This window comes from Melanerpes formicivorus, unplaced genomic scaffold, assembly GCF_026170545.1.
Source record: "Melanerpes formicivorus ecotype bairdi unplaced genomic scaffold, bMelFor1.0.p_v2 SCAF_134, whole genome shotgun sequence".
NCBI classification, from domain to species: Eukaryota; Metazoa; Chordata; class Aves; order Piciformes; family Picidae; genus Melanerpes; species Melanerpes formicivorus.
Window position 1 is genome coordinate 1101969 of NW_027142486.1, and position 27200 is coordinate 1129168.

At 56.1% G+C, this 27200-nt stretch overlaps 1 protein-coding gene across 1 annotated transcript; it reads left to right on the forward strand.

The window, feature by feature from the left end:
• The first annotated feature begins 18879 nt into the window (after positions 1 to 18879).
• LOC137456624 (U3 small nucleolar ribonucleoprotein protein IMP4-like) lies at positions 18880 to 26695 on the forward strand. The gene is given in 11 exon segments (XM_068168154.1): positions 18880 to 18997; positions 19976 to 20084; positions 22126 to 22206; positions 23065 to 23174; positions 24020 to 24070; positions 24072 to 24141; positions 25351 to 25517; positions 25725 to 25819; positions 25917 to 25962; positions 25964 to 25988; positions 26091 to 26695. Coding segments are annotated over 11 exon segments (870 nt in total). The 5' UTR covers positions 18880 to 18994; the 3' UTR covers positions 26204 to 26695.
• Positions 26696 to 27200: the final 505 nt, after the last annotated feature.

The following is a 27200-nucleotide window of genomic DNA, read 5'->3' on the forward strand; positions in this document are numbered from 1 at the left end:
CACCATACCGCTCTGAGAGTCCTGCTGCTCCTTTAAGTTAATGGGAAGCTGCCGCTTCACACAGCTGCATTTCTTCCCCAAGGCTGTTTACATCAGCCCCGAGACCCATCGTAGCCCGGCCAACCCCTGCCAGGTCTGCCCCCCCTGCTGCTGTGCCAGATTGGAAGCCTCCAAGCCCACCTATCAGCAACCATCACCCTGCCCTGCCGTGTGAGCCAACTCTGAGGGCCGACCCCATTCCAGGGACCAGCCCTACCAGCCCTACCGGCCCCACTGGGCCAATCCCTGCAGGACCGTTCCCTATTGTCTGGAGGGAATCTGCCAAGTCCTGTGAAGGGAACCTGCTTGCTAGCTAAGCCCAGGTTCCATTCCCTCTCCACTGCCGGAGAGAGGAGACAGCTACCCAGCGCCGCTGTCCAGACCTGCCTAGGAACCGATCCAATGACAGTAGTCTGCCGGAATCCAACCTCGCTACAAACAACAACTACAAAGTATCTCCTACCTGCTCTCCACTGGTTAGCGTTCAGCTCAAAGCCTCGGCGTCTCTGATGCATAGAAACATTGCTGTATAGCCAGAAGCCGCTCGCGTTCTGTCGAGTCGCCATCTCGTGGCCAAGCGACAGAACTGCACCTTTGTTACATAAATATAGCAATACTTCTGTGAATGGTTCAACTGAGTTCTGATTACAAGACTAAGCCACTTATGGAATGTGTTTCATGAACGTGCACTAGAGCATGTATATAAATTAGTGATTCTTTGGTTATTAATATTCTTTGCAATTAATAAAATAATATTTTCATAATTCATATTTCATAACCTCTTCATCACACCTACCCTAGGGCACAAGTGAGCAGAGCCTGACCCTGTACCTTCCTTCCATACCCCCAGCCCTCAGATATTGATAGACATTGATCAGATCTCCTCTCAGTCTTCTCCTCTGCAGACTAAACAGCCCCAGGGCTCTCAGCCTCTCCTCACCAGGTAGTGCTCAGTCCCTTCAGCATCCTTGGAGCCCTCTGTTGGGTTCTCTCCAGCAGGTCCCTGTCCCTCTTGAACTGGGAAGCCCAGAACTGGGAGCAGTGCTCTAGGTGAGGCCTCACTAGGGCAGAGTAGAGGGGGAGGAGAACCTCCCTGGCTCTACTGGACACTGCCAGGGATGTCCTTAATAATGATGTCTGAAACAGGAATTATAAAACTGCAATTGTTTCTTGCTCAGGGAAATCCCTCCCCGGTCTGTACACAGATGTAGAAGATCATTTACAGGAAGCTCAGGAAGCTGGGAAAGGAGAAGCCTCAGGAAGCTTTTTCCCCCCTAGAAAGCAGGAGGCAGAATCCCAGAAAATCCAGGAAATAAATCCAAAAGAGCCAAATTCCCTCACGAGAGAGGTGCCCTGAGCAGGGAGAACTGCTTGTGGTTCTTTAGCTACCAAAGCTCTGTCAAGACTGTGCCAGGTTACACCCAGCCCAGGAGAGGGTGGGCTGAAAAAGAACCTACCCCCCAGGTGGACAAAGAAACCTGACCCAGGTGGGCAGAGACACTTGGTCCCCTCTCCCGGGGGGAGAGGTCCCTGGGTCAAAGTCTGTTCCACTCCCTGTCCACAGCCTTTTGAAGGGGAGACATTTCCTGCCTCTCTCTTTCTTGCTCCTGCCCTCACCTGCCTGAGATGCTGTTGCTGCTGTAACCATGTGGTGGGGCCTGTTCCATGTTGCTCCAGACTCCTAGGGACTGCATCTAAAGAGAGCCCACATTGTATCCAGAAAACCCTTTGCCAGCTTGTGCCTGGGTCTGTATAGATTCTTTATTCACCCTTTTTCCTTACACCTTTGTAACCTTCCTCTTACTCAAGTGCTGTATATATATCTGTTGTTAAAGTTACTTTTTTACTTCCAAATTGCTTCAAGATTGTTTCTTTCACAGTTTTACCTCTCTTTCTTCTGCCTAATTTGCTTTCCCTTGCTGGGAAAAAAAGGGAGAGGGAAGGCAATCTAAATCTTTTCCATTTCAGTATTCAGTATTCCTAAGGTTGGAAGAGACCTCAAAGATCATCAAGTCCAACCTGACACCACAGACCTCATGACTAGAGTAGGGAGGACACTACTGCCCACTGTAGGCTTGAACTCACAACCTTTTCATTAAGGGTCCAATGTGCTACCAACTGAGCCACCTGATCTTCATTTGGGCTTTTGGAAGCCAGGAAAGCTTAAACCACAACAATGATCCATTGGGAAGATGCCATCTGTTGCCAGCCAGCACATCAGATCCAAGTACATTCCCCAGGCAGGGGCTTAGAGCTGCCTCCACCACTAAGCTGCTGTAACAGAATACAAATGTATTCCATATTTGGGGCAGTGATATCTTCAAACACCACCAGAATTTATTTAAGAAGCCAAGCTGCTCTCCATCATTTTTCATCAGTCCTGGCTCACTGGAGAGGTCCCAGAGGACTGGAAGCTGGCCAACATGGTGCCCATCCACAAGAAGGGTCGGTTGAATGAGCCAGGGAATTATAGGCCTGTCAGCCTGACCTCAGTGCCAGGCAAGAACATGGAACAGGTCATCCTGAGTGCAATCACACAGCACTTAGAGGATAGCCAAGGGATCAGGCCCAGCCAGCATGGATTTAGGAAGGGCAGGTCTTGCCTGACCAACCTGATCTCCTTCTATGAGCAGGTGACTGCCTGGTGGATGTGGGGCAGGCTGTGGATGTGGTCTACCTGGACTTCAGCAAGGCCATAGCAAACTCCTGGCCAAGCTGTCAGCCCATGGCTTGGGCAGCAGCATTCTGAGCTGGGTTAGGAACTGGCTGGAGGCTGAGCCCAGAGAGTGGTGGAGAGTGGTGCCACATCCAGCTGGCAGCCAGTCAGTAGTGGAGCCCCCCAGGGATCAGTGCTGGGCCCCATGCTCTTTAACATCTTCATTGATGATCTGGATGAGGGCATTGAGTCCTTCATCAGGAAATTTGCTGACAACACTAAGCTGGGGGCAGGAGTTGATCTGCTGGAGGGCAGAGAGGCTCTGCAGAGAGACCTCGACAGGCTGGACAGATGGGCAGAGTCCAACAGCATGAGATTGAACACATCCAAGTGCCGGGTTCTGCACATCGGCCACACCAACCCCATGCAGTGCTACAGGCTGGGGTCAGAGTGGCTGGAGAGCAGCCAGGTAGAGAGGGACCTGGGGGTGCTGGTTGATGGTAGGATGAACGTGAGCCTGCAGTGTGCCCAGGCGGTCAGGAGGGCTAATGGCATCCTGGCCTGCATCAGGAACAGTGTGGCCAGCAGGAGCAGGGAGGTCATTCTGCCCCTGTACACTGCACTGGTTAGGCCACACCTTGAGTCCTGTGTCCAGTTCTGGGCCCCTCAGTTTAGGAAGGAGGCTGACTTGCTGCAAGGTGTCCAGAGAAGGGCAACAAAGTTGGTGAGGGGTTTGGAACACAGCCCTGTGAGGAGAGGCTGAGGGAGCTGGGGTTGCTCAGCCTGGAGAAGAGGAGACTCAGGGGTGACCTTATTGCTCTCTACAACTACCTGAAAGGGGGTTGTAGACAGGCAGAGGTTGCTCTCTTCTCCCAGGCAGCCAGCACCAGAACAAGAGGACACAGTCTCAGGCTGTGCCAGGGGAGGTTCAGGCTGGAGGTCAGGAGGAAGTTTTACACAGAGAGAGTGATTGCTCACTGGAATGTGCTGCCCGGGGAGGTGGTGGAGTCACCATCACTGGAGGTGTTCAGGAGGAGACTTGACAGGGTGCTTGGTGCCATGGGTTAGTTGATTAGGTGGTGTTGCATGATAGGTTGGACACGATGATCTTGGAGGTCTCTTCCAACCTGGTCTATTCTATTCTATTCTATTCTATTCTATTCTATTCTATTCTATTCATATTTACAGGTTCTGTTATTCAGTTGTGGGTAACAGATTCTACATGAGCTAGCAGTGTGCCCAGGTGCCCAAGAAGGCCAATGGCATCCTGGCCTGCATTAGGAATAGTGTGGCCAGCAGGAGCAGGGAAGTCATTGTGCCCCTGTACTCTGCATTGGGTAGGCCACACCTTGAGTCCTGTGCTCAGTTCTGGGCCCCTCAGTTTAGGAAGGACATTGAGACACTTGAAGGTGTCCAGAGAGGGGCAACAAGGCTGGGGAGAGGCCTTGAGCACAGCCCTGTGAGGAGAGGCTGAGGGAGCTGGGATTGTTTAGCCTGGAGAAGAGGAGGCTCAGGGGTGACCTCATTGCCCTCTACAACTACCTGAAAGGTTGTTGTAGCCAGGAGGGGGTTGGTCTCTTCTCCCAGGCAACCAGCACCAGAACAAGAGGACACAGTCTCAAGCTGCACCAGGGGAAGTTCAGGCTGGAGGTGAGGAGAAAGTTCTTCACAGAGAGAGTTGTTGGCCATTGGAATGTGCTGCCCAGGGAGGTGGTGGAGTCACCATCCCCGGAGGTGTTCAAGAGGGGATTGGACATGGCACTTGATGCCATGGTCTAGTCATGAGGTCTGTGGTGACAGGTTGGACTCGATGATCTTTGAGGTCTCTTCCAACCTTAGTGATACTGTGAGACTGTGATACCTCCAAGGAATCTGAAGACAATTAAATGATTTAAGCACAGATTAGAGAATTTCCACTGCAGTGATTCCAAGGGGAAATGGAGGTGCCACAATCTGTGGTATCCCACAAGAGGGATTCTGTAGCAGCTTAGCCAGAGACTCACAGCTTGCTCCCTTGTTTGGTATCTCCCCAGATACTCTAACTATAATTCAAACAGTTCTTGGCTCCCAGAAGTCCTCTCTCCTCCCATGCCCAGTTCACAGGCTGTAGCTCTTTCTTGGCTCAGAGAGGGCTAAGAGGCCTCCCTCCTCTTGTGTGCTCTGGCACAGGGCTCTCAGAGCTTCAATCACCTCACAGTCTGTGTCAGATCGTGTCTCTCCTCTCAGATGCTCTGGCACAGGGCTCTCAGAGAATTGATTGGTTCAGGCTGCAGCAGTGCAGTTCTCCTGGGATTTGGTTCTCTCAGGACTTGTCCCCTTTCTGCTTCTGGCACAGGACTCTTGCAGCATTAGTTGCTTTGGTTCAGGCACAAGGCCCAGGTATGCTTTGCCTGCTAGGCTCTTCAGCTGCAACTCCAGCAGCATTTGGCTCTTGTTGCTGTCTGGGTGAGAACAAGGCCACTTGCCACCTTCTTGGCTGGTTTAAACACTGTCCAAAGAATGTCCATTGGTGACAGAGACACCTGAAGGCTGAACCTCCAGAATGGGGCATGTCCAAGTGTGGTGGCTGAGAGAAGTTTAGTTCACACACACACACAGAAACCACAGCTAACTCAGTTGGAGAAGCAAAAATGGAAGAGCTCTGTTTTACAAGCAGGACGACGTGCAGTGGATATAGACACAACATGCAGTGTGTACAATATATACAGCAAAGAACAGAAAACCTGCCCTCCTCCAGCGAGGAGGGTCCCCCCAAAACCCCTTCTCCCCCTTCCTCCCTTTTTTTTCCAAAGAGGGTTAGAGAGAGGTAATTATTAAGGAGGAAATTCTGTCAGCTCAAAGTGTGTGCTAAGGAAAGAAAAAAGATTAGTTTCTTATCTCGTTAGTTGAAGGTCAGCAGCAGCCAAGCTCAGAGAGAGAAGCAGCAGCCAAGCTCAGAGAGAGAAACAGCAGCTGATCAGACAGTCTGAAACAGACAGAACTGACTGAAACACCAACTGAACTAACGAGATGGGACTCAGCCTGATGCAGGCCAGGTGTCCACTTGACTATGCAAAATCCTTCTTTATAAAAGCTAATACAACACAGAAGCAGTTTACATCTGGAACCAGGGACTCTGTTATATCAATCTGCTATATATATATATGAAGTCTCACACTCTCAGGTCATAATAACCATTTGTAATCAGGTATCTGACCTCTTCCAACTACGCTGCTGCACCGTGTTCCCATAGTTCACAAGCCATCAAGGCCAACACTGTCTCCTCTTATCAGTCCAGCAGCTCTTGGAGCTCGGCTCTCCAAGATTTAACCCTTCATTCCTGTATCCACAGCTGTGAAAGAATCACAAATCCCTTTGTTTCCCCCTTCTGTTATAGAACAAGAATCCCCTTAACAAGGCAATTAATCAAACTCTATAAGCATTACAATGAACAAGGTAAAAAAGGTAGCAAAAAGAATAAAGCAGTAAGAGCATACATAATTGTTCTAAGAAAACTATAAAGCCAGAGAGAAAGTCCCCAATTACCCAGCAATTTAAAAGATGAAGAAACTGGCCACTCATCCAAAGGCAGTCCTACTAACCAAGTAGAAAAAGGGTTCTTGGAAGATTGATCAGAAATCTGCAGCTCGCTGTCTCTCAGTATCAATTACTCCTCTTCAACTCCCTCCTTTGGAGATGATAAAGGCTCTTGAAAAGGTCGAATGTTCTTAGCTGGAACCCACCGAGGGCCTCTTTAGTGGAAACACAAGCATACCCTCTACCCCATGTTACCAAAGGTTATGGCCCTAAAATCTTTCCTGTTTCAGGGTCTTGAATCAGCACTGGTGCTTTTTCTTGTGTTTCCAAAGCAGCATTACTGCTAAAATGTCAAACAATAGGAGGATTGCTATCTACTAAGGAGCAATTGAAAAAATTAAATACATACAGAGCTTTCTGCAATCTTTCCATTGGTGTTGTATTTCCCAGTCCCCCTTTCTGTTGTAATAAAAGGCGCTTCAATGTTTGGTGAGAACGTTCAGTAAGTGACTGTCCAGTGGGAGAATGAGGAATGCCTGTGATAGGAACAATTCCCCAAGAGTCAAAAGGAGATTTAAGCATTGCAGAGACATATGAGGAGAGGCTGAGGGAGCTGGGATTGTTTAGCCTGGAGAAGAGGAGGCTCAGGGGCGACCTCATTGCCCTCTACAACTACCTGAGGGGTGGTTGTAGCCAGGAAGGGGTTGGCCTCTTCTCCCAGGCAACCAGCACCAGAACAAGGGGACACAGTCTCAAGCTGCGCCAGGGGAGGTTTAGACTCGAGGTGAGGAGGAAGTTCTTCACTGAGCGAGTCGTTCGTCATTGGAATATGCTGCCCAGGGAGGTGGTTGAGTCATCGACCCTGGAGGCGTTCAGGAGGAGATTGGTAGTGGCACTTGGTGCCATGGTCTACTCATGGGGTATGTGTTGATAGGTTGGACTCGATGATCCTCGAGGTCCTTTCCAACCTAAGTGATACTGTGATACTGTGATATGCTGGGCCATTATCTGTTTTTATCTGAACAGGAATACCTAACGTGGCAAAGGCTCGCACAAAATGTCTGCAAGCATCTTGGGACTTTTCCCCTGTATGATTGTAGTGGTTTGAGCCTTAACTGAGAGTTAAAAGCTCAAATGGGGAAAAGGCTGAGAATCTCTTCCCCACTCCCCCCCCCCCTCCTCCCTCCAAACAGGGAGAGGAGGACAAAAAAAAAGGGTAAGGAGCAAATCCATTAAGCAACAATCTGGAGCCAGCTTGGAAGTAGAGAGGCAAATAATTTTTTGTCTTCAAATTATATATATATAACAATAACAGGAAAAAAAAAAAGGTTCACAAGGGCAAGGTACAAGAATGGATGGGAGGGGGACAGAAAGGAATAATACAAAACCAGTCTTTCTCTGAGGAGGTGCAGAGGCAGCAGGGAAAAGGATCAGGTCCAGCCACGTGGCTGAGGAGCAGGAGGGCAGCTGCAGTAGCTCTCGTCCAGCAGAGGCAGGAGCCAAAAAGGAGATCCAACAGCTATGATGTCCTGCTTTTTATATCCTAGCTGGGCAGGGAGGGGGGAGTGGAACAGACTCAGCTTTCCCAGGGGGGAAACGTCCTTCAGGGAGTGTAAAGCACCCGCAAGCCCTGCCCCCTGCTTTCTTCTTTTGTTTTCAGAAAGAGGCGTTAACCCACCACAATGACAAGAAGCATACAAGGCTCCAGCAAAGGTGTCAATAGAATCACATTATCACTAAGGTTGGAAGAGACCTCGAGGATCATCGAGTCCAACCTAGAAGAGTGAATATATTTAAGATTACCAAATTCAGACAAGTGAGTAACATCTGTTTGCCACAATTGTAAACTCTGCAATCCTCTTGGGTTAACTCCACTGGCAACAGAAGGAGAAGAATGTTTCTGGCAGTCAGGACATACAGCTATGATGTTAGCAGCTTGCTGTGAGGACAGACCAAACTGCCGTTTCAGTCCTCCTGCGTTCTGATGGAAAAAGGAATGACTAAGCCTAGCTTGTGCAATGCAATCTGGCAATACCTGCACTGCTAATGTCATAAAATCTGCTTGATGATTTCCTCCTGCAATAAATCCTGGTAAAGTAGTATGAGATCTAACATGCATGACAAAATCAGGATGTTTCCTTGAATCTAGAAAAAAGACCAGCTTCTGTAACAGGTCAAACAATTGAGGATTATTCACCTCCTTCAATACTGCAGCCTCAGCTCACTGAACAATACCTGCTACATAAGCAGAGCCTGTAACTAGATCATAGTCTCATAGTATCAGTCAGGGTTGGAAGGGACCACAAGGATCAGCTAGTTCCAACCCTCTGCCATGGGCAGGGACACCCCACACTAGATCAGCCTGGCCAGAGCCTCATCCAGCCTGGGCTTAAACACCTCCAGGGACGGGGCCTCAACCACCTCCCCGGACAACCCGTTCCAGGGCTTCACCACTCTCATGGGGAAGAACTTCCTCCTCACATCCAGCCTGAATCTCCCCACCTCCAGCTTCATTCCACACCCCCCCCCCCCCAGTCCTATCACTCCCTGAGATCCTGAAAAGTCCCTCCCCAGCCTTCTTGTAGCCCACTTCAGATACTGGAAGGCCACGATGAGGTCACCTGGGAGCCTTCTCTTCTCCAGACTGAACAGCCCCAACTGCTTCAGTCTGTCCTCATAGGAGAGGTGCTCCAGCCCTCTGCTCATCCTTGTGACCCTTCTCAGGACACATTCCAGCATGTCCATATCCCTCTTGTAATAGGGGCTCCAGAACTGGAGGCAGTACTCCAGGTGGGGTCTCACCAGAGCTGAGTAGAGGGGGAGAATCACCTCCCTTGCCCTGCTGGCCACACTTCTCCTGATACAGCCCAGGATCTGATTGGCTTTGCGGGCTGCAAGTGCACACTGAGAGCTCCTGTTGAGCTTCTCCTCCCCCAGCACCCCCAAGTCTCTCTCCTCAGGGCTGCTTTCCAGCCAGTCCCTGCCCAGCCTGGATTTGTGCCTGGGATTGCCTCGACTCAGATTAAAAGGCTCTGACCATTTCTGAAAAGCTCGTACTGCTGCAGCTAATTCTACTATCTGAGACGAACCAGGAACTAGAGCAATATCTGACTCCCATGTTAAGGACTGATCATTCCACCAAACAATGACAGACTTGGGAGTCTTCCCTGATCCATCTGTGAAAACAGTAGGGGCAGACAGTGGTTGTTCACCCCTACGAGGCAAAGGAGATAAAGAGAAGTCAAGATGAAACAATTGATGTGAAGCCAGGTGCATAGAGAGTAAACCTGCTGTGAGAGACTAAAAGTTGGCTCTCCTGGTGTGACTCAACAAAGATAAAATCACTTGCTGCTTGCCCAGACAATAGCTGATACGTGTTGGGCAGAGCCACTGGAAGGAAGGTGCAAAGACCATGTAGGAATCCTGTCTACCAATCCTGGATGCAAATCACCTTGCGATTGCATCATGATAACACTGGACTGCAGCTGGCCTACAACAATGGACCAAGGACCCAGCCATCAAGCCTTCAGGACAAGACCTAAGGATGATTTCCTGGCCCCTGAATTCCAGAGGGACAATACTTGGACACATAGCTAAGGACTAAAAACTGTATAAAAGACTTGAGCCGCTACTGGCTTGTGGAAGAAAAATGCAGAAGGAAAACACAGGACAATGCCGCTGAGAAAGAAAGCACGAGAGATGGGAAAGGCCGGGACAATGCTGCTCCGGAGAAAAGAGCCCGTGGAGCCTGGAAGAAGCAGACTGAACCCTATCTCCGTGTCCTAAGTTCCGCCTGCTGCAACTCATGGAGCTGAAGAGGCTGCCCAGAGGACCACATCTCTTCTCCAGCCAAAGCTTCAGACTCATCTCTACAGACCCAACATCTCCTTCAGCAACTTTCCTCCACAGACTCAAACCGTCTTGGGGGTGAGGGGTGTGGTGATATAATTCCTTTCCTCTTAGAATAGAATAGAATAAACCAGGTTGGAAGAGACCTTCAAGATCATCGCGTCCAACCTATCATCCAACACCACCTAATCAACTAACCCATGCAACCAAGCACCCTGTCAAGTCTCCTCCTGAACACCTCCAGTGACAGCGACTCCACCACCTCCCCGGGCAGTCCATTCCAAAGGGCAATCACTCTCTCTGTGTAAAACTTCCTCCTGACCTCCAGCCTGAACCTCCCCTGGCGCAGCCTGAGACTGTGTCCTCTTGTTCTGGTGCTGGTTGCCTGGGAGAAGAGACCAATCTCTGCCTGTTTACAACCCCCCTTCAGGTAGTTGTAGACAGCAATAAGGTCACCCCTGAGTCTCCTCCTCTCCAGGCTAAGCAGCCCCAGCTCCCTCAGTCTCTCCTCATAGGGCTTGTGTTCCAAGCCCCTCACCAACTTCATTGTCCTTCTCTGGACTCGTTCCAGCAAGTCAACCTCCTTCCTAAACTGAGGGGCCCAGAACTGGACACAGTACTCGAGGTGTGGCCTAACCACTGCAGAGTACAGGGGCAGAATAACCTCCCTGCTCCTGCTGGCCACACTGTTCTTAATGCAGGCCAGGATGCCATTGGCCCTCCTGGCCACCTGGGCACACTGCAGGCTTATGTTCATCCTACCATCAACCAGCACCCCCAGGTCCCTCTCTGCCTGGCTGCTCTCCAGCCACTCTGACCCCAGCCTGTAGCTCTTCTCTCTCTCTTCTCTCTCTCCATTTTCTCCCTCTCCCCTTCTTATTTCCACTTTATCTATGTAATCAATAGTCTTCCTGTTGATATTTTGGCCTCATTTGTGCCTCTAATTTCACATCACGGGAGTATTCAAAAAGAACTGAGTCTCTTTCCCTCTCTGGACCGAGACATCTGCATAGGCTGTTAAAGACATAACAAAAACATCTGATTGCTGAAAAAGCCACTGCAAGTAAATCTCTTTAACAGGAACATAGATACAATCAAAATCTCTCCCTGCTAAAGTTAATAGTCTCTGTCTAGCCTTAATAATTAAAAAGGCAAACATTTCATGCTGTACAGAAATTGTCTTAACAGGCTGGTTAGAAAGAAAAACCCACTCAGTTAAAAGCAATGGTTCTGTTTTACCTGTATCCCACTGATACCCACTGATCCCACTGATTGCAGCCCGCAAAGCCAATCAGATCCTGGGCTGCATCAGGAGAAGTGTGGCTAGCAGGTCGAGGGAGGTGATCCTCCCCCTCTACTCAGCCCTGGTGAGACCCCACCTGGAGTACTGTGTCCAGTTCTGGAGCCCCTATTACAAGAGGGATGTGGAGGTGCTGGAACGTGTCCAGAGAAGGGCCACGAGGATGATCAGAGGGCTGGAGCACCTCTCCTATGAGGACAGACTGAAGGAGTTGGGGCTGTACAGTCTGCAGAAGAGAAGGCTCCGAGGTGACCTAATTGTCGCCTTCCAGTATCTGAAGGGGGCCTACAGGAAGGCTGGGGAAGGACTTCTCAGGATATCAGGTAGTGATAGGACTAGGGGGAATGGAATGAAGCTGGAGGTGGGGAGATTCAGGCTGGATGTGAGGAGGAGGTTCTTCACCATGAGAGTGGTGAAACCCTGGAATGGATTGTCCAGGGAGGTGGTCGAGGCCCCGTCCCTGGGGGTGTTTAAGGGCAGGCTGGATGAGGCTCTGTCCAGCCTGATCTAGCGTGGGGTGTCCCTGCCCGTGGCAGGGGGGTTGGAACTAGATGATCCTTGTGGTCCCTTCCAACCCTGAATGAAACTATGAAACTATGAAACTATGAAAAAAATCAAGGCATGTGGCTGTCGATCATGATTCAACAGCATGAAGAAAAAAGGTAGTTCAGGTGCACATCAATGAGCCTGCCTCAAAGCAATAGTCACACTCTGCAAAGACTGAAGTGCTGCAGAATTCAAAACTCGAGGAGAACACAGATTAGTGTCACCCTTTAGAAGTTCAAACAAAGGACTTAAATCTGCATTGGAAATTCCCAAAAGAGGACGAACCCAATTTATGGTTCCCAGCAAATTCTGAACGTCATGAAGTGTTTTCACGTGTACATTGAGCTGTGAAGGCTGTGGAACAATTGTTTGGGTCTGAATTCTCCACCCTAAATATTTCCAAGGTGTTACATTCTGAATTTTCTCAGATGCTACACTGTAATGGGTTGGGGCAAACCCCCTCCCCACCACAGGCAGAAATAACAACTCAGACAAAGGGATTGCAAAAGTGATGGAAAGTTTAAATAGAAAAAAAACAATAAAAAACACCAATGAAAGTTTTACAGAGAACCACAAGCACCATGACAAAGAGAGAAATCCCAGAACATGCCCAAGAACATCCCATCCCCACCTGGGGGTACACCCAAACCCCCAGGGCTCTTTCCCCCCCACCCCCAACCCAGCCTTGGGCCTGGGCAGGCCCAAGGGAGGCGGCTCACGCCATTTTACCTAAGCAGCAGCTGGGGACAAAAGAGGAAGTGAAGACCCCACATGGACATTTTATAGGGGAGCAGGGCATTATGGGAATGGAATACCTGGTTTCCTGTGACCACTCCCTGGGCTGGGCCCACCCCTTGGGACCTTCCAGGTGTGTTCTGTGCAGTGGCATCCGGGCCAGCATCCATCCTAAACCACCACACTACACAAAACTCCACTTGAGTCACAGTGGATACAGTAAGGGCTTTCTCTCCGTGAGCTCGGGGCTTTGTGCTGCCACTAGGATGTCATCCATGTAAGGATATATCAGAGCATCAGGAAATGCCTCTCAAACGGGGCTGAGAATTTTTGCTACATACCACTGACAGATTGTAGGACCATTTTTCATTCCTTGTGGAAGCACAACCCAATGATATCTCTGCAAAGGTTGTTGCATATTGATGTCTGGAACTGAAAAAGCAGATTTAGGATCATCATTTGGATGTAAAGGAATGCTAAAGAAGCAATCTTTCAGGTCAATAACAGTTAAATGTCTGTATCGTGGTATCATTGTGGGTGAGGGTAGCCCTGGTTGGAGGCTCCCCATATATTCCATAATGTCATTAATCTTTCTGAGATCATGGAGCAAGCCCCACTTGCCTGTTTGGGTTTTGATGACAAAAATAGGAGAGTACCATGGACTCCTGGAGGGTACAATATGCCCTTTCCCCAGTTGCTCTGTGACTAGTTCTTGGAGTGCACGAAGCTTTTCCAATGGTAGGGGCCATTGATCCACCCAGACAGGGGGATTTGTTTTCATAGTTTCATAGTTTCATTCAGGGTTGGAAGGGACCACAAGGATCATCTAGTTCCAACCCCCCTGCCATGGGCAGGGACACCCCACACTAGATCAGCCTGGCCAGAGCCTCATCCAGCCTGCTCTTAAACACCCCCAGGGACGGGGCCTCGACCACCTCCCTGGACAACCTATTCCAGGGTCTCACCACTCTCATGTTGAAGAACCTCTTCCTCACATCTAGCCTGAATCTCCCCACCTCCACCTTCATTCCATTCCCCCTAGTCCTATCACTACCTCAGATCCTGAGAAGTCCTTCCCCAGCCTTCCTGTAGGCCCCCTTCAGATACTGGAAGGCCACAATGAGGTCACCTGGGAGCCTTCTCTTCTGCAGACTGAACAGCCCCAACTCCTTCAGTCTGCCCTCATAGGAGAGGTGCTCCAGCCCTCTGCTCATCCTCCTGGCCCTTCTCTGGACATGTTCCAGCACCTCCACATCCCTCTTGTAATAGGGGCTCCAGAACTGGACACAGTACTCCAGGTGGGGTCTCACCAGGGCTGAGTAGAGGGGGAGGATCACCTCCCTCGACCTGCTAGCCACACTCCTCCATGTTAACTGGAGGGTGTTGCACACCACAATGGCCCCCTCCAAAAACGGGTGTTCATGGTCACCCCCCATTGTGAAAGCACATCACGACCCCATAGCACCATGGGCACAGGTAAAACAAAAGGTCCCACAAAAGCTATATGTCCCTCTGGTCCCTGACTCTGAATGAAATTCAGGCTCTGATGACTTTCTCCAGCTCCCCCTATGCCTGCCAGCGCCTGAGATGCACTAGCTACAGGCCAGCTGGGGGGGCCATTTAGCTTTAGAAATCACTGTGACGTCTGCTCCAGTATCAATAATACCACTAAGCACTATTTTCTGCTGACCATACATCAGGACACATCGACAGATAGGATGTTTAGTCTGTACCCACAGAATCTGTGGATCCCCAGCAGACCCAAATCCTCCTTCATTTCTTAAAGGTCCCCTTGCAAGGGGACGTTCTGATCCCAAGGGAAGCAATGACAGCTGTGCAATACGACTTCCCTCCGGTACCGTGCAGGGAGGAAACGGAGTCCATGCCATGATGTGAATTTTATCTGTGCTGTCAGAATCAACAACCCCAGGAAGCACAAATAGTCCTGATAGCGTTGTTGATGATCTACCTAATATTAATGCCTGAGTTTTTACTGGAAGAGGACCTGACACACCTGTTGGCAATAAATGTACCGTGGTATCAAGTAAAGTTACTGTGTCAAAGGTTGCCAGGTCCAGTCCTGCGCTGGCTGCTGTTGCTGGGTGGAGGTCAGAGACGCATGTGCTGCCGGCATCTGGCTGGATGGTGACAGCTGGATGATTTGTGTCAGCGCCTGGCGCCGTCCCGTGCTCCGCATCCAGTTTCCCTGCACAGGCCGCCCTTGAGAATTATACTTAGATCGACATTGGTTAGCACAGTGCCTCCCCTTCTGGCACTTAGGGCAAATCCCAGGTGCCTTAGGTTTGGCTCCAGTATTAGCTACCAAACAATTCTTTCTGAGACGACCCAGTTTCCCACAGCCATAACAAACTCCTGTATTCATTGGAGCATTCACAGCTGCAAAAGCTGCAGCCATAGCTTCATACTCATGTTCCATCGTACCTATCTTATTACATGCCTCAATCATTGCTAGCAAGGTGGGGTTGTGCTGGGTTGAGGCAGCCCCCTTCCCCACCCCTGGCAACAATAAACACTCAGACAAACGGATTGCAAAAGTGATGGAAAGTTTAAACAGAAAGCAGTAAACTTTTACAGAAAGCCAAAAGCGCAGTGACAAAGAAAGATCCCAAAGCAGACCCAGAGAGATCCAATCCCCACCTGAGGGTACACCCAAGACCCCCAGGGCTCCTTCTTCCCCCTCCCACTGCTAGGCTAGTCTCAGCTGGCCAGATCTGAGACTGCCCATCCCCTCATGGCCTTGGGCCTAGCCAGGCCCAAAGCCAGGAGACATCTCCCCCAGTTACCAGCTGACGGAGGAGGAAGAAAAAAGAGCGTGCTAGACTCCACACTGGATCTTATAGTGGTGCAAAGGATTGTGGTAGGAAATACTACTTAATTTCCTGTGTCCACCCCTCTGGGCTGGCCTTCTGGATACAGGAAGTAAACATTGCAGGGGGGCACCCAGCTCAAACTGTAACAGGGGTTTTGATTAGGCAAAGATTTTAACAGCTTCTTACCATCTGCATTTGCATTTTCCACAGCTAATTTCAGCAGTAATATTTCCCTTGCCTCCCCATTATCGATTTGGCGTTCTAAGGCCAGTTTCAGCCTGTCTATGAATTGCATACAAGGTTCCCACGGTTCCTGAACGTATTCGTGAGAACTTTTTGTGGCTGTTGAGTGTAGACGACGGAGATAGGAATCAATACGACTGACCAATGTGATTGAGTATTGTTCCTTTATTGTTCCAGTGTTGCAGGCTGATGGTGCAGGCCTGTAGTGCAAGTATAGCACTGTAAAGTGAAGAAGAAACAGGAGACAGGAAAGGCAGAGAAGAAGTGCATAGCAAGGCAGCTGCTTCAACTTACATAAAACTCAGAGTGCCCTGTTGGCACAGCTCCATTGGTTCCCTATGAGTGACCACACATTGCACTGTTACAGATTATTGATCCAACTACTAATGACACAACGAGGATGTTGATGCAGGTGCATGTCCTGTTGTCCCAAGAATAACTGTCCATGTTTATAGCTACCAGTGTCTTGTTTTAGTTACATGCTGCAGGCACAGCACTGTTTTGCTCCACTGCTAGCTGGCTCTGCATTTATGCTGAGCATGGCCTACCATCATGTCAGGCTCTAGGCCTGCACTGCCAGCTTGCTCACACTGCTCGTCGCTGGCATTGCCACATTTGAGAGTCCGGGACTTTAAGAAAAGCCTTTCGTGCCTCCTCTCGTGAGCCAGCCTGAAACCAGCCCAGCAATGGTGGGGGGACGAAAGAGCCCCTGGAGGGTTGGGTGAAGGCCAGGAGGGGAGCAGGGCAGTGCTGGGTGGTGCCAAGGTTAGGTTGGGGATTTCCTTGAGCTTCCTCTGCTGTGCTCTGCTCTGCCCTTTGCAATTCTGTAGCCTGGGAACTGCTTTTCCCATTTCAACTTCCCTTCGCTTCCCAGTGTGAGCCTGTTGTGAGCCTGATCCTTCTGCCCATTTGGGAGCAACAGAGAGCAATCTGGGCTGCTCTAAACTAGGACAGCCCTAAGCCTAACTTAAACTGAACCCTACCTTAACCCTAATGACCCCTCACACTAACCCTAAACTTAACCCTGACACTAACCCTGACCTCTAACCTTTTCACACTAACAACTGACCCTTACCCAGCCCCTAATGCAAACCCTAAACATTAACCTTAACCCTAACACTGAAGCCCTAACCCTGACCTCAACCCCAAACCACCAACCCTAAACTTAACCCTAATCCTAACCCTTAACCCTAACTTAAAGCCCAGACCTTAATTATCACCCTAACCTCCTAACCCTAATCCCTAACCCAAATGCTGATCAACCTAATCCCTAAACCTAGCTCAGAATCCTAACCCTAACCCCTGACAGGAACTTTAACTTCCTAACCCTAACCCCTAAGCCTAACTTCAACTCTCAGTCTAACCCTGACACCTAAACTAAAGCCAAGCCTTAACTGCTAACACTAAAATGAGCTCTGACCTCAACCCTAACCCCTAGCCCTAGCCTTAACCCCAAACCCTAAGATCTAACCCCAAAACCTAACACTAAATTGAGCTCTTCTCTCAACCCCAACACCTAAACCTAACACCCTAAGCCTAGCCTAACACCAACCCTAACCAGGTGAACCTCAGGAGGTTCAACAAGACCAAGGTGCAGCTGTGTGGGGACAATCCTCACTCTCAGCAGAGCCTGAGGATGTGCCTGGGTGTGCAGGGCAGTGGAGAAGGTACTGGCTGGAGGGGTGGCACTCAAAGGGTGGTGGTCAACAGCTCCATGCCCAGGTGCAGACAGGAGACAAGTTGGTGTCTCTCAGGGGTCTACACTGGTAGCAGTGCTGTTCATCAGCAACACAGAGATTGAGACCCCCTCAGCAGGTCTGCAGGTGGCACCAAGCTGAATGGTGAGGGTAGGTAAGGCTGAAGGATAGGATGGAAACCATCCAGAGGGCCCTGGGCAGGCTGCAGAGGTGGCTGAGGAGAGCCTTATGATGTTTGGTAAGGCCAAGGTCCTGCACCTAGGTCAGGGCAGCCCTGGGTATCAGTTCAGACTGGGGGCTGATGAGATCCAGAGCAGTCCTGCAGAGATGGACTTGGGGGGTGCTGGTGGAGGAGAAGCTGGACAGGAGCCAGCAGTGGGCACTGGCAACACAGCAGGGCAAGGGCAGCCTGGGGCTGCACCCAAAGTAGCGTGGCCAGAGCTGGAGAGAGAGGATCCTGCCCCTCTGCTCTGCCCTCACCTGCAGGGCTGTGGTCCAGCTCTGGAGCCCTCAGCACAGGAAGGACCTGGAGCTGCTGGAGAGGGTCCAGAGGAAGCCCCCAAGAGGAACAGAGGCTGAGGAGCTCTGCTCTGGGGCCAGGCTGAGGAGCTGGGGCTGTGCAGCCTGGGGAGGAGAAGGCTGCAGGGAGACCTCAGAGCAGCTCCCAGCCCCTGCAGGGGCTCCAAGAGGGCTGCATAGGGACTGCTGCCAAAGGGCTGCAGGGCCAGGAGCAGGGGCAATGGTTTGGGCTGAGAGCAGAGCAGGTTGAGCTTGGATGTGAGGAGCAAGTTCTGCAGCAGGAGGCTGCTGGGAGCACTGCCACAGGTGGCCCAGGGAGGGGCTTGGGGCCATGCCTGGAGATCTCCAAGGGGAGGCTGCACAGGGCCCTGGGCAGCCTGCTGCAGCTGAGGATGTCCCTGCTGGCTGCAGGGCTTGGACTGGGTGACCTTTGCAGCTCCCTTCCAGGCGAAACCTGAACCTAAGGCCCAAGCTACCACCGAGCCCTAGCGCCTGAGGCTCCACCAATCAGCGCTCTCCTAGGGGTGCTGGCGGCGCGGCGTGCTGAAGCCCTCTCGGTCGCCATCTTGAGTGAGGGGCCGCAGCGTCACCTTTCCCCTATTCGCCATCTTCAGTGAGGGCGCAGCGTCACCTTTCCCCTATTCGCCATCTTGAGTGAGGGCGCAGCGTCACCTTTCCCCTATTCGCCATCTTGAGTGAGGGCGCAGCGTCACCTTTCCCCTATTCGCCATCTTGAGTGAGGGCGCAGCGTCACCTTTCCCCTATTCGCCATCTTGAGTGAGGGCGCAGCGTCACCTTTCCCCTATTCGCCATCTTGAGTGCGGGGCGCAGCGTCACCTTTCCCCTATTCGCCATCTTGAGTGAGGGCGCAGCGTCACCTTTCCCCTATTCGCCATCTTGAGTGAGGGCGCAGCGGTCGCCGCCCCCTCCCCGCCTGTGGAACGCGGCTCACTCGGGCTCGCCTCCTCCCTGGCAGCACCGGACGCTCCCATTGGTCTTCCGTCGCCCGGCCAATCAGCGGCGGCGCTGTTGGGAGGCGGCGGCGCGTGGAGCGCGAGCAGCAATGGTAAGGGGGAGCCAGAGCGGGGCCGGAGCCGGGCCCGGGGCTCCCCTCAAGCTCGTCCTCCGCCCCTTACGGAGTCGTCCCCCCCCCCCCCCCGCGCCGTGTCCTCACGGGACCCCCACGCCCGTGTCCTAGTGGCCCCCCCTTCCCCCCCCCCCCGTCCTCGTGTCGGCCCCGCGGGGCCCCTCAGGAGCCCCCCCCCCGGTGCCCTCCGCCTCTCCCCCTGCCCCTGTGTCCCTCTCTGCTGTTCCCTGAGCTGTCCCCTGGCCCTCTCCCCCCAGCCGCAGCCGCGGCAGGCCTGCCCGGGCCGTGAGGTCTGTCCCTGTGCCCTCCCCCTCCCCCCCCCCCCCAGGCTGTCCCTGTGCCCTCCCTCCCCCCCGGGCTGTCCCTGTCCCATCCCCCCCCCCGGGCTGTCCCTGTCCCATCCCCCCCCCCCGGGCTGTCCCTGTCCCTTCCCCCCCCCGGGCTGTCTGTCCCTGTCCCATCCCCCCCCCCGGGCTGTCCCTGTCCCTTCCCCCCCCCCCGGGCTGTCCCTGTCCCATCCCCCCCCCGGGCTGTCCCTGTGCCTCCCTCCCCCCCGGGCTGTCCCTGTCCCATCCCCCCCGGGCTGTCCCTGCCCCCCCCGGGCTGTCCCTGTGCCCTCCCCCCCCCCCCGGGCTGTCCCTGTCCCATCCCCCCCCAGGCTGTCCCTGTCCCATCCCCCCCCCAGGCTGTCCCTGTCCCATCCCCCCCCGGGCTTGTCCCTGTCCCATCCCCCCCCGGGCTGTCCCTGCCCCACACCCCCCCGGGCTGTCCCTGTCCCATCCCCCCCCCCCCCCCCCCGGGCTGTCTGTCCCTGTCCCATCCCCCCCCCCCGGGCTGTCTGTCCCCTGTCCCATCCCCCCCGGGCTGTCCCTGCCCCCCCCGGGCTGTCCCTGTCCCATCCCCCCCCCGGGCTGTCCCTGCCCCCCCCGGGCTCTCCCCTGAGCTGTGTCTGTCCAGCTGCGGCGCCAGGCTCGGCAGCGCCGCGAGTACCTGCAGCGCCGAGCGCAGGAGGAGCAGCAGCGGCGGCAGGAGGAGAAGAAGCAGAAGCTGAGGCAGGCTCTGGATGGTGAGGAGCAGGGGGGAAGGAGCAGGAGGGGAGGAGCAGGGAGGGATGGGGAGCAGGAGGGAAGGAGAGGGAGGGGTGGGGAGCAGGAGGAAAGGAGCAGGGAAGGGTGGGAAACGGGAGGGGAGCAGGGAGGGGTGGGGAGCAGGGAGGGGAGGGGAGCAGGAGGGAAGGAGCAGGGAAGGGTGGGAAACAGGAGGGGAGGGGAGCAGGGAGGGGAGGGGAGCAGGAGGAGGAGGGGAGCAGGAGGGAAGGAGCAGGGAAGGATGGGGTGCAGGAGGGGAAGGAGAGGGAGGGGTGGTGAGCAGGAGGGAAGGAGCAGGGAAGGGTGGGAAATGGGAGGGGAGCAGGGAAGGGAGGGGAGCAGGAGGGGAAGGAGAGGGAGGGGGAGGGGGAGCAGGAGGGAAGGAGAGGGAGGGGTGGGGTGCAGGAGGGAAGGAGAGGGAGGGGTGGGGGAGCAGAAGAGGGGAGCAGGAGGGAAGGAGAAGTAGGGGTGGGGGAGCAGGAGGGAAGGAGCAGGGAAGGGTGGGAAACAGGAGGGGGAGCAGGGAGGGGAGGGGAGCAGGGAGGGGAGGGGAGCAGGGAGGGGAGGGGAGCAGGGAGGGGTGGGGAGCAGGGAGGGGTGGGGAGCAGGGAGGGGGAAGGGGAGCAGGGAGGGGGTGGGGAGCAGGAGGGGAGGAGAGGGAGGGGTGGGGAGCAGGAGGGAGGGATGGGGAGCAGGAGGGAAGGAGAAGGAGGGGTGGGGAGCAGAAGGGAAGGAGAGGGAGGGGTGGGGAGCAGAAGGGAAGGAGAGGGAGGGGTGGGGAGCAGGGGAGGGGAGCAGGAGGGAGGGGTGGGGAGCAGGGGAGGGGGAGCAGGAGGGAGGGGTGGGGAGCAGGGGAGGGGAGCAGGAGGGAGGGGGTGGGGAAGCAGGGGAGGGGAGCAGGAGGGGAGGGGAGCAGGGAGGGAGGGATGGGGAGCAGGAGGGAAGGAGAAGGAGGGGTGGGGAGCAGAAGGGAAGGAGAGGGAGGGGTGGGGAGCAGGGGAGGGGAGCAGGAGGGAGGGGTGGGAAGCAGGGGAGGGGAGCAGGAGGGGAGGGGAGCAGGAGGGAGGGATGGGGAGCAGGAGGGAAGGAGAAGGGAGGGGTGGGGGAGCAGAAGGGAAGAGAGGGAGGGGTGGGGAGCAGGGGAGGGGAGCAGGAGGGAGGGGTGGGAAGCAGGGGAGGGGAGCAGGAGGGAGGGATGGGGAGCAGGAGGGAAGGAGAAGGAGGGGTGGGGAGCAGAAGGGAAGGAGCAGGGAAGGGTGGGGAGCAGGAGGGAGGGGAGCAGGGAAGGGTGGGGGAGCAGGAGGGAAGGAGCAGGGAAGGGTGGGGAGCAGGAGGGAAGGAGCAGGGAAGGGTGGGGAGCAGGAGGGAGGGGGAGCAGGGGAGGGGAGCGAGGGAGGGGTTGGGGATCTGGGGGGCTGCTGAGGGGCTGAAGGAGCTGAAGGGGCTGAAGTGGTTTGGGAGGATCAAGGGGGGAGCTGGAGGGGGTGAAGTGTGGGAGGATCAAGTGGGATTTGGGGGGTGAAAGGAGAGTTTGAGCAGAGTCAAGGGAGGTTCAGGAGAGAAAAGGCTTGAGAGGGGGGTAGAGGGATGTGGGGGATAGGGAGTGGTTTGAGAGGGTTAAGTAGGGGGGGCTGGGGGATAAAGAGGATTTGGGGGAGTAAAGGGGGCTTGGGGGGGTAAATGTTTTGGGGGGGTTCAATCTGTGGCTGGGGGAGAAAGGGGGAGAAGAAGCAGGAAAAGGGGGGGTGGGGGGATAAAGAGGATTGGGGGAGGGTTAAAGGGGTGCTGGGAGGGGACAAAGGGGAATCAATGGGGATGAAGGGGGTGGGGGGCAATAAAGGGGAGTAAAGGTGGGGGTGGGGCAAGGGTGGGTTTCAGGGGGGCTAAAGAGGGTTTGGAGAGATTAAAGAGTGTGTAAAGAGGAGGTGGGGGAGGGGGTGGCCTGGGGGGGTCATTGGGGGCTGAGACCCCCAGTTTTGTGTCCATCTGTCCATGCCCTGTGCCCTGTCCCCCCTCCAGAGAACCGTCTGCTGCCCACCGAGCTGCGGCGCGAGGCCTTGGCCCTGCAGAAGGAGCTGGAGTTGGACACCCCAGGGCTGGGTGAGGGCAGCCAGGGACCAGATCTGCCTCATTTCACCCCAAAACAAAAGAAGCTTCTGGGTTTGCCTTAAATCCTCCCCAAAACTGGGCTGGGATTTTTCTGAATGCCCCCCAAAATCCAGCTGCAGTTTGCTTGCGATGCCTCCCGAAGGGGCAGCAAAATTCACCTGGAAAACAGGGGGGGGGGGAGGTTTCCCCACAGGCACCCCCAACATGAGGATCAGACTTGGACATTTCCCCAGTTTCCCAGGTTTTAGCCCAAAACAGGACAAAGCTCTGCCCCAAAACCCATCAAAATGAAAGTGGAGTTTTGGCTTTTTCTCCCCAAAAAAGGAGCTGAAATTTGGCTTCTAAGTGGGAACAGATTGGGCCCAAAATGGGCATTGAATTGGGCTCAGCTTTAGCCCAAAATGGGCATCACATTGGCTCAGCTTTAGCCCAAAATGGGCATCACATTGGCTCAGCTTTAGCCCAAAATGGGCAGCAAACTGGCTCAGCTTTAGCCCAAAATGGGCATTAAATGGGCTCAGCTTTAGCCCAAAATGGGCATCACATTGGCTCAGCTTTAGCCCAAAATGGGCATCACATTGGCTCAGCTTTAGCCCAAAATGGGCATCAAATTGGCTCAGCTTTAGCCCAAAATGGGCATCACATTGCTCAGCTTTAGCCCAAAATGGGCATCACATTGGCTCAGCCTTAGGCCAAAATGGGCACCAAACTTCTTCCCCTAAAATCTCCTGAATTTGCCTGTATTTTCCCCCAAACTGCTGCCCCCTTCAGAGGGCCTTGAGAAGCCCCAGAGCAGGCCCAAGCAGCCCCAGAGCGGGCTGCGAGCCTCCCGTGCTGTGCCCTCTGCAGATGGCACAGGCAGCCAGGACGATGAGTACCGCTGGGCAGGCCTGGAGCCCCCCAGGTGATGGTGACCACCTCCCCGGGAGCCCAGCTCGCGGCTCCGCCTCTTTGCCAAGGTGGGTGGGGCTGGTGGGAGGGGCTCGGGGGTCACCAGGGGGGTTGGGTGGGGTTGGTGTCCCCGGGCGGGGTTGGGGTGTGGTAGGTGTCCCTGGGCGGGGTTGGGTGTGGTTGGTGTCCCCAGGGTGGGGTTAGGTGTGGTTGATGTGCCCAGGTGGAGTCGGGTGGGGTCGGGTGTGGTCTGTGTCCCCGGGTGGGGGTCAGGTGTGGTCAGTGTCCCTGGGTGGGGTCAGGTGTGGTCAGTGTCCCCGGGTGGGGTCGGGTGTGGTCTGCAACCCGGGGTGGGGTCGGGTGTGGTCGGTGTCCCCGGGCGGGGTCAGGTGTGGTCTGCGACCCTGGGTGGGGTCGGGTGTGGTCTGCGACCCTGGGGTGGGGTCGGTGTGGTCGGTGTCCATGGGATGGGTCGGGTGTGGTCAGTGTCCTCAGGTGGGGTCAGGTGTGGTCGGTGTCCCTGGGTGGGGTTGGGTGTGGTCGGTGTCCCCGGGCAGGGTCGGGTGGTGGTCAGTGTCCCTGGGCGGTGTCAGGTGTGGTCAGTGTCCCTGGGCAGGGTCAGGTGTGGTCGGCGTCCCTGGGCAGGGTCAGGTGTGGTCTGCATCCCCGGGTGGGGGTCGGGTTGTGGTCGGTGTCCCCGGGCGGGGTCGGGTGTGGTCAGTGTCCCCAGGTGGGGTCGGGTGTGGTCTGCAACCCGGGGCGGGGTCAGTGTGTGGTCGGTGTCCCTGGGCAGGGTCGGGGTGTGGTCGGCGTCCCTGGCAGGGTCAGGTGTGGTCTGCATCCCCGGGCGGGGTCGGGTGTGGTCGGCGTCGCCGGGCGGTGCGGGGCGCGGTGCCAGGCTGGGTGCCCACAGGAGCTGTGCCTGCTGGTGCCGGGTGCCCGGCGCATGAACCGCGGCCGGGCGGGAGCTGGGGGCCCTGGTCGGGGCCTGCCAGGCCGCGGGGGTCAGCGACCTGCTGGTGGTGCACGAGACCCCGCGGCAACCCCCGGTGAGCCCCGGGGGCCGTGGCCCCCCGTGGTCCCCCCCACCCTCCCGTGCCCCCCTGGCCCTTCCAGGCCCCATCTCCCCCACCCTGCATTGTCTCCTCCTGTGCCTCTCCCTGCCCCCACCCCCAGGGCTCCTTCCCCTCTGGGGACAGAGGGAACACTCTGGGGGGAGGAGGGGACACACCCTGGGGGGCCGTATGGCCCTGCGTGGGGCCAGTGGAGGGGGTGGGGTTAACTGGGGTGGGGCTAATTAATAGGGTGGGGCCAATAGATGGGGCTAACAGGCACGGCTAGTGGAGGGGTGGGGTCAATAAAGGGGTGGGGCTAGTGGAGGGGTGGGGCTAGTGGAGAGGTGGGGTCAATAAAGGGGTGGGGTCAACGAAGGGGAGGGGCTAATGGGTGGGGCTGTTGGAGGGGTGGGGCTAATGGGTGGGGCTGGTGGAGGGGTGGGGTCAATGAAGGGGTGGGGCTAGTGGAGGGGTGGGGTCAATGAAGGGGTGGGGCTAGTGGAGGGGTGGGGCTAGTGGAGAGGTGGGGTCAATAAAGGGGTGGGGTCAACGAAGGGGAGGGGCTAATGGGTGGGCTGTTGGAGGGGTGGGGCTGTTGGAGGGTTGGGGCTAATGGGTGGGGCTGGTGGAGGGGCGGGGCCAGTGGAGGGGGTGGGGCTAGTGGAGAGGTGGGGTCAATAAAGGGGTGGGGTCAACGAAGGGGAGGGGGCTAATGGGTGGGCTGGTGGGAGGGGTGGGGTCAATGAAGGGGTGGGGCTGGTGGAGGGGTGGGGTCAATGAAGGGGTGGGGCTGGTGGAGGGGTGGGGTCAAATGAAGGGGTGGGGCTAGTGGAGGGGTGGGGTCAATGAAGAGGTGGGGCTAGTGGAGGGGTGGGGCTAGTGGAGAGGTGGGGTCAATAAAGGGGTGGGGTCAACGAAGGGGAGGGCTAATGGGTGGGGCTGGTGGAGGGGTGTGGGTGACAAAAGGGTGGGGCTAATGGAGGTAGGATTAACAGAGGGGTGGGGCTGATGAGGGGGATAGGCTTAACAGCCAGGGTGTGGCTTATCAAAGGGGTGGGGCTAATGACCCAGGCGGGGATGATGGGAGAAGGGTGTGGCTAACGGAGTAATGAAGGGCTGATGCTAACGAGGGAGGGGCTTGCATAATGAGGGAGGGGGCTGGCTCCTGGGGGCTGCCTGCTGACCCCCTGCCCCGCCCCAGACGGGCTGCTGCTGTGCCACCTGCCCCACGGCCCCACCGCCCACTTCACCCTCAGCGGCGTCATCCTGCGGCAGGAGGTTGGGGGCCTGGGGGGGGCTCCCCTGGCCGCCCCCCACCTGCTGCTGCTCCACCTGGACTCCCCCCTGGGCCGAAGGGTAAGGGGCAGGGGGGCTCTGGGGGCGTGGGTACAGCCGGGGGGGGCGGGTGGGAGCAGGTTGGGATGGCGAGGGGGCCGGGGCTGGGGACTTTGGGGTGGGGGGGGGGGGGCCCAGTGAGGGTGTGTGGGGGGGGTGTTGGGGGGTGCTGGGGACGCCGGGGGGTGGGGCCGGGGTGGGGCTGAGCTGCTGCTGTGCCCTGCCCAGGTTGGGACCATCCTGAAGCATCTCTTCCCGGTGCCCCGCCCGGACAGCCGCCGCGTCGTCACCTTCGCCAACCAGGACGACGTCATCTTGGTCAGGTGGGGGAGGGGGCTGGGGCAGGGGGGCAGGGGGACACGGGGGGGGACATCCCTGGGGATCCCCCCCCCAACGACTGACCCCCCCCCCCCCCTGCAGGAACCACGTCTACAAGCGCCGGGGCAGGACGGTGGAGCTGGAGGAGGGTCGGACCCCGGTTCCAGCTGCGCCGTGAGTGTGCCCCCAGCTGCCCCCCTGCGCCCCCACCCCCGCCCCCACCCCGCCCCCTGTGTCCCCAACATGTCCCCAACGTGTCCCCACTTGTCCCCACAGCCTACCTGATCCGCCTGGGCACGCTGGAGCAGGGCGACGCTGCCGACGTCGAGTGGCGCTGGCACCCCTACACTGCCACCGCCCCCAAGCGCCGCCTGCTCAGCACCACCTGAGCTGGGCCTGGGCACCCTCCTGAGGCCTGGGCGCTCTCCTGGACTCCTCTGAGTGCCTTTCTGACGCCTGGGCTCCCACCTGGGTGCCCTCGTGATGCATGGGATCCCCTCATGCACAGCTGGGTCCTCCTGGACGCCTGGGTGCCCTCCTGGACGCCTGGGTGCCCTCCTGGACGCCTGGGTGCCCTCCTGCATTCCTGGGACCCCTCCAGAAGTCTGGGTCCCTCCTGGACCCCTGGATGACCTCCTGGACCCCTGGATGACCTCCTGGTGCTTGGGACCCTTCCTGGACCCCTGGGTTCCTTCCTGGGCACCTGGGTCCCCTGGTGATGCTTGGGGTCCTCTGCCACGTGCCCTCCTCGTGTTTGGGGTCCCCTAGGTCCTCCTGATGCTTGGGACCCCTCTGGCTGTCTGGGTCCCTCCTGGGTCCCCTCCTGGTGCTTGAGTCCCTCAGGCTCAGCTTTTCTGCCCCAATGTATTTGGTCTTCTCCACTTTTGGCTCCAAATCCATCCTTTTGGCTTCTCCCACGCCCCGGGGGGAGGGACCCAGCTGGTCTCTGGGCTCTGCCCTCACACCCTGGACCATTCCTCCAGGGCTTCCTGTGGACCTTTGGGCTTCTCAACCTGGGGGTTCCAGCCCCGAGGCAGGGGGCTGATGCTGAGCAGGGGACCCCAGGAGGGCTTGGGTCTCCCCCCGGACATCTCAGTCCCCTGCTGGGCACCGAGGCTGCTCCTCAAGCCCCCCCGGCGCCATCAGCTGGGGCAGAGCCTCCCCAAGCGCCGATCCAGGCTGGGTGCAGAAGCGCTGGAGAGAGCCTGGAGGAGAACTTCAGCGCTGGAGCCAGCAGGGGGCGACGGCAGCCCGGGGAGCACCCCCAGGGAGCTGGGCGGCCGCAGGGGGAGCGGGACCGGGACCGGGGGAGGCGGTGGCGCCGCTCACTGCCCGGCACCGGGACACGGCGCAGCGGCGGCCGAGACGCTGAGAGGGCAGAGCCAG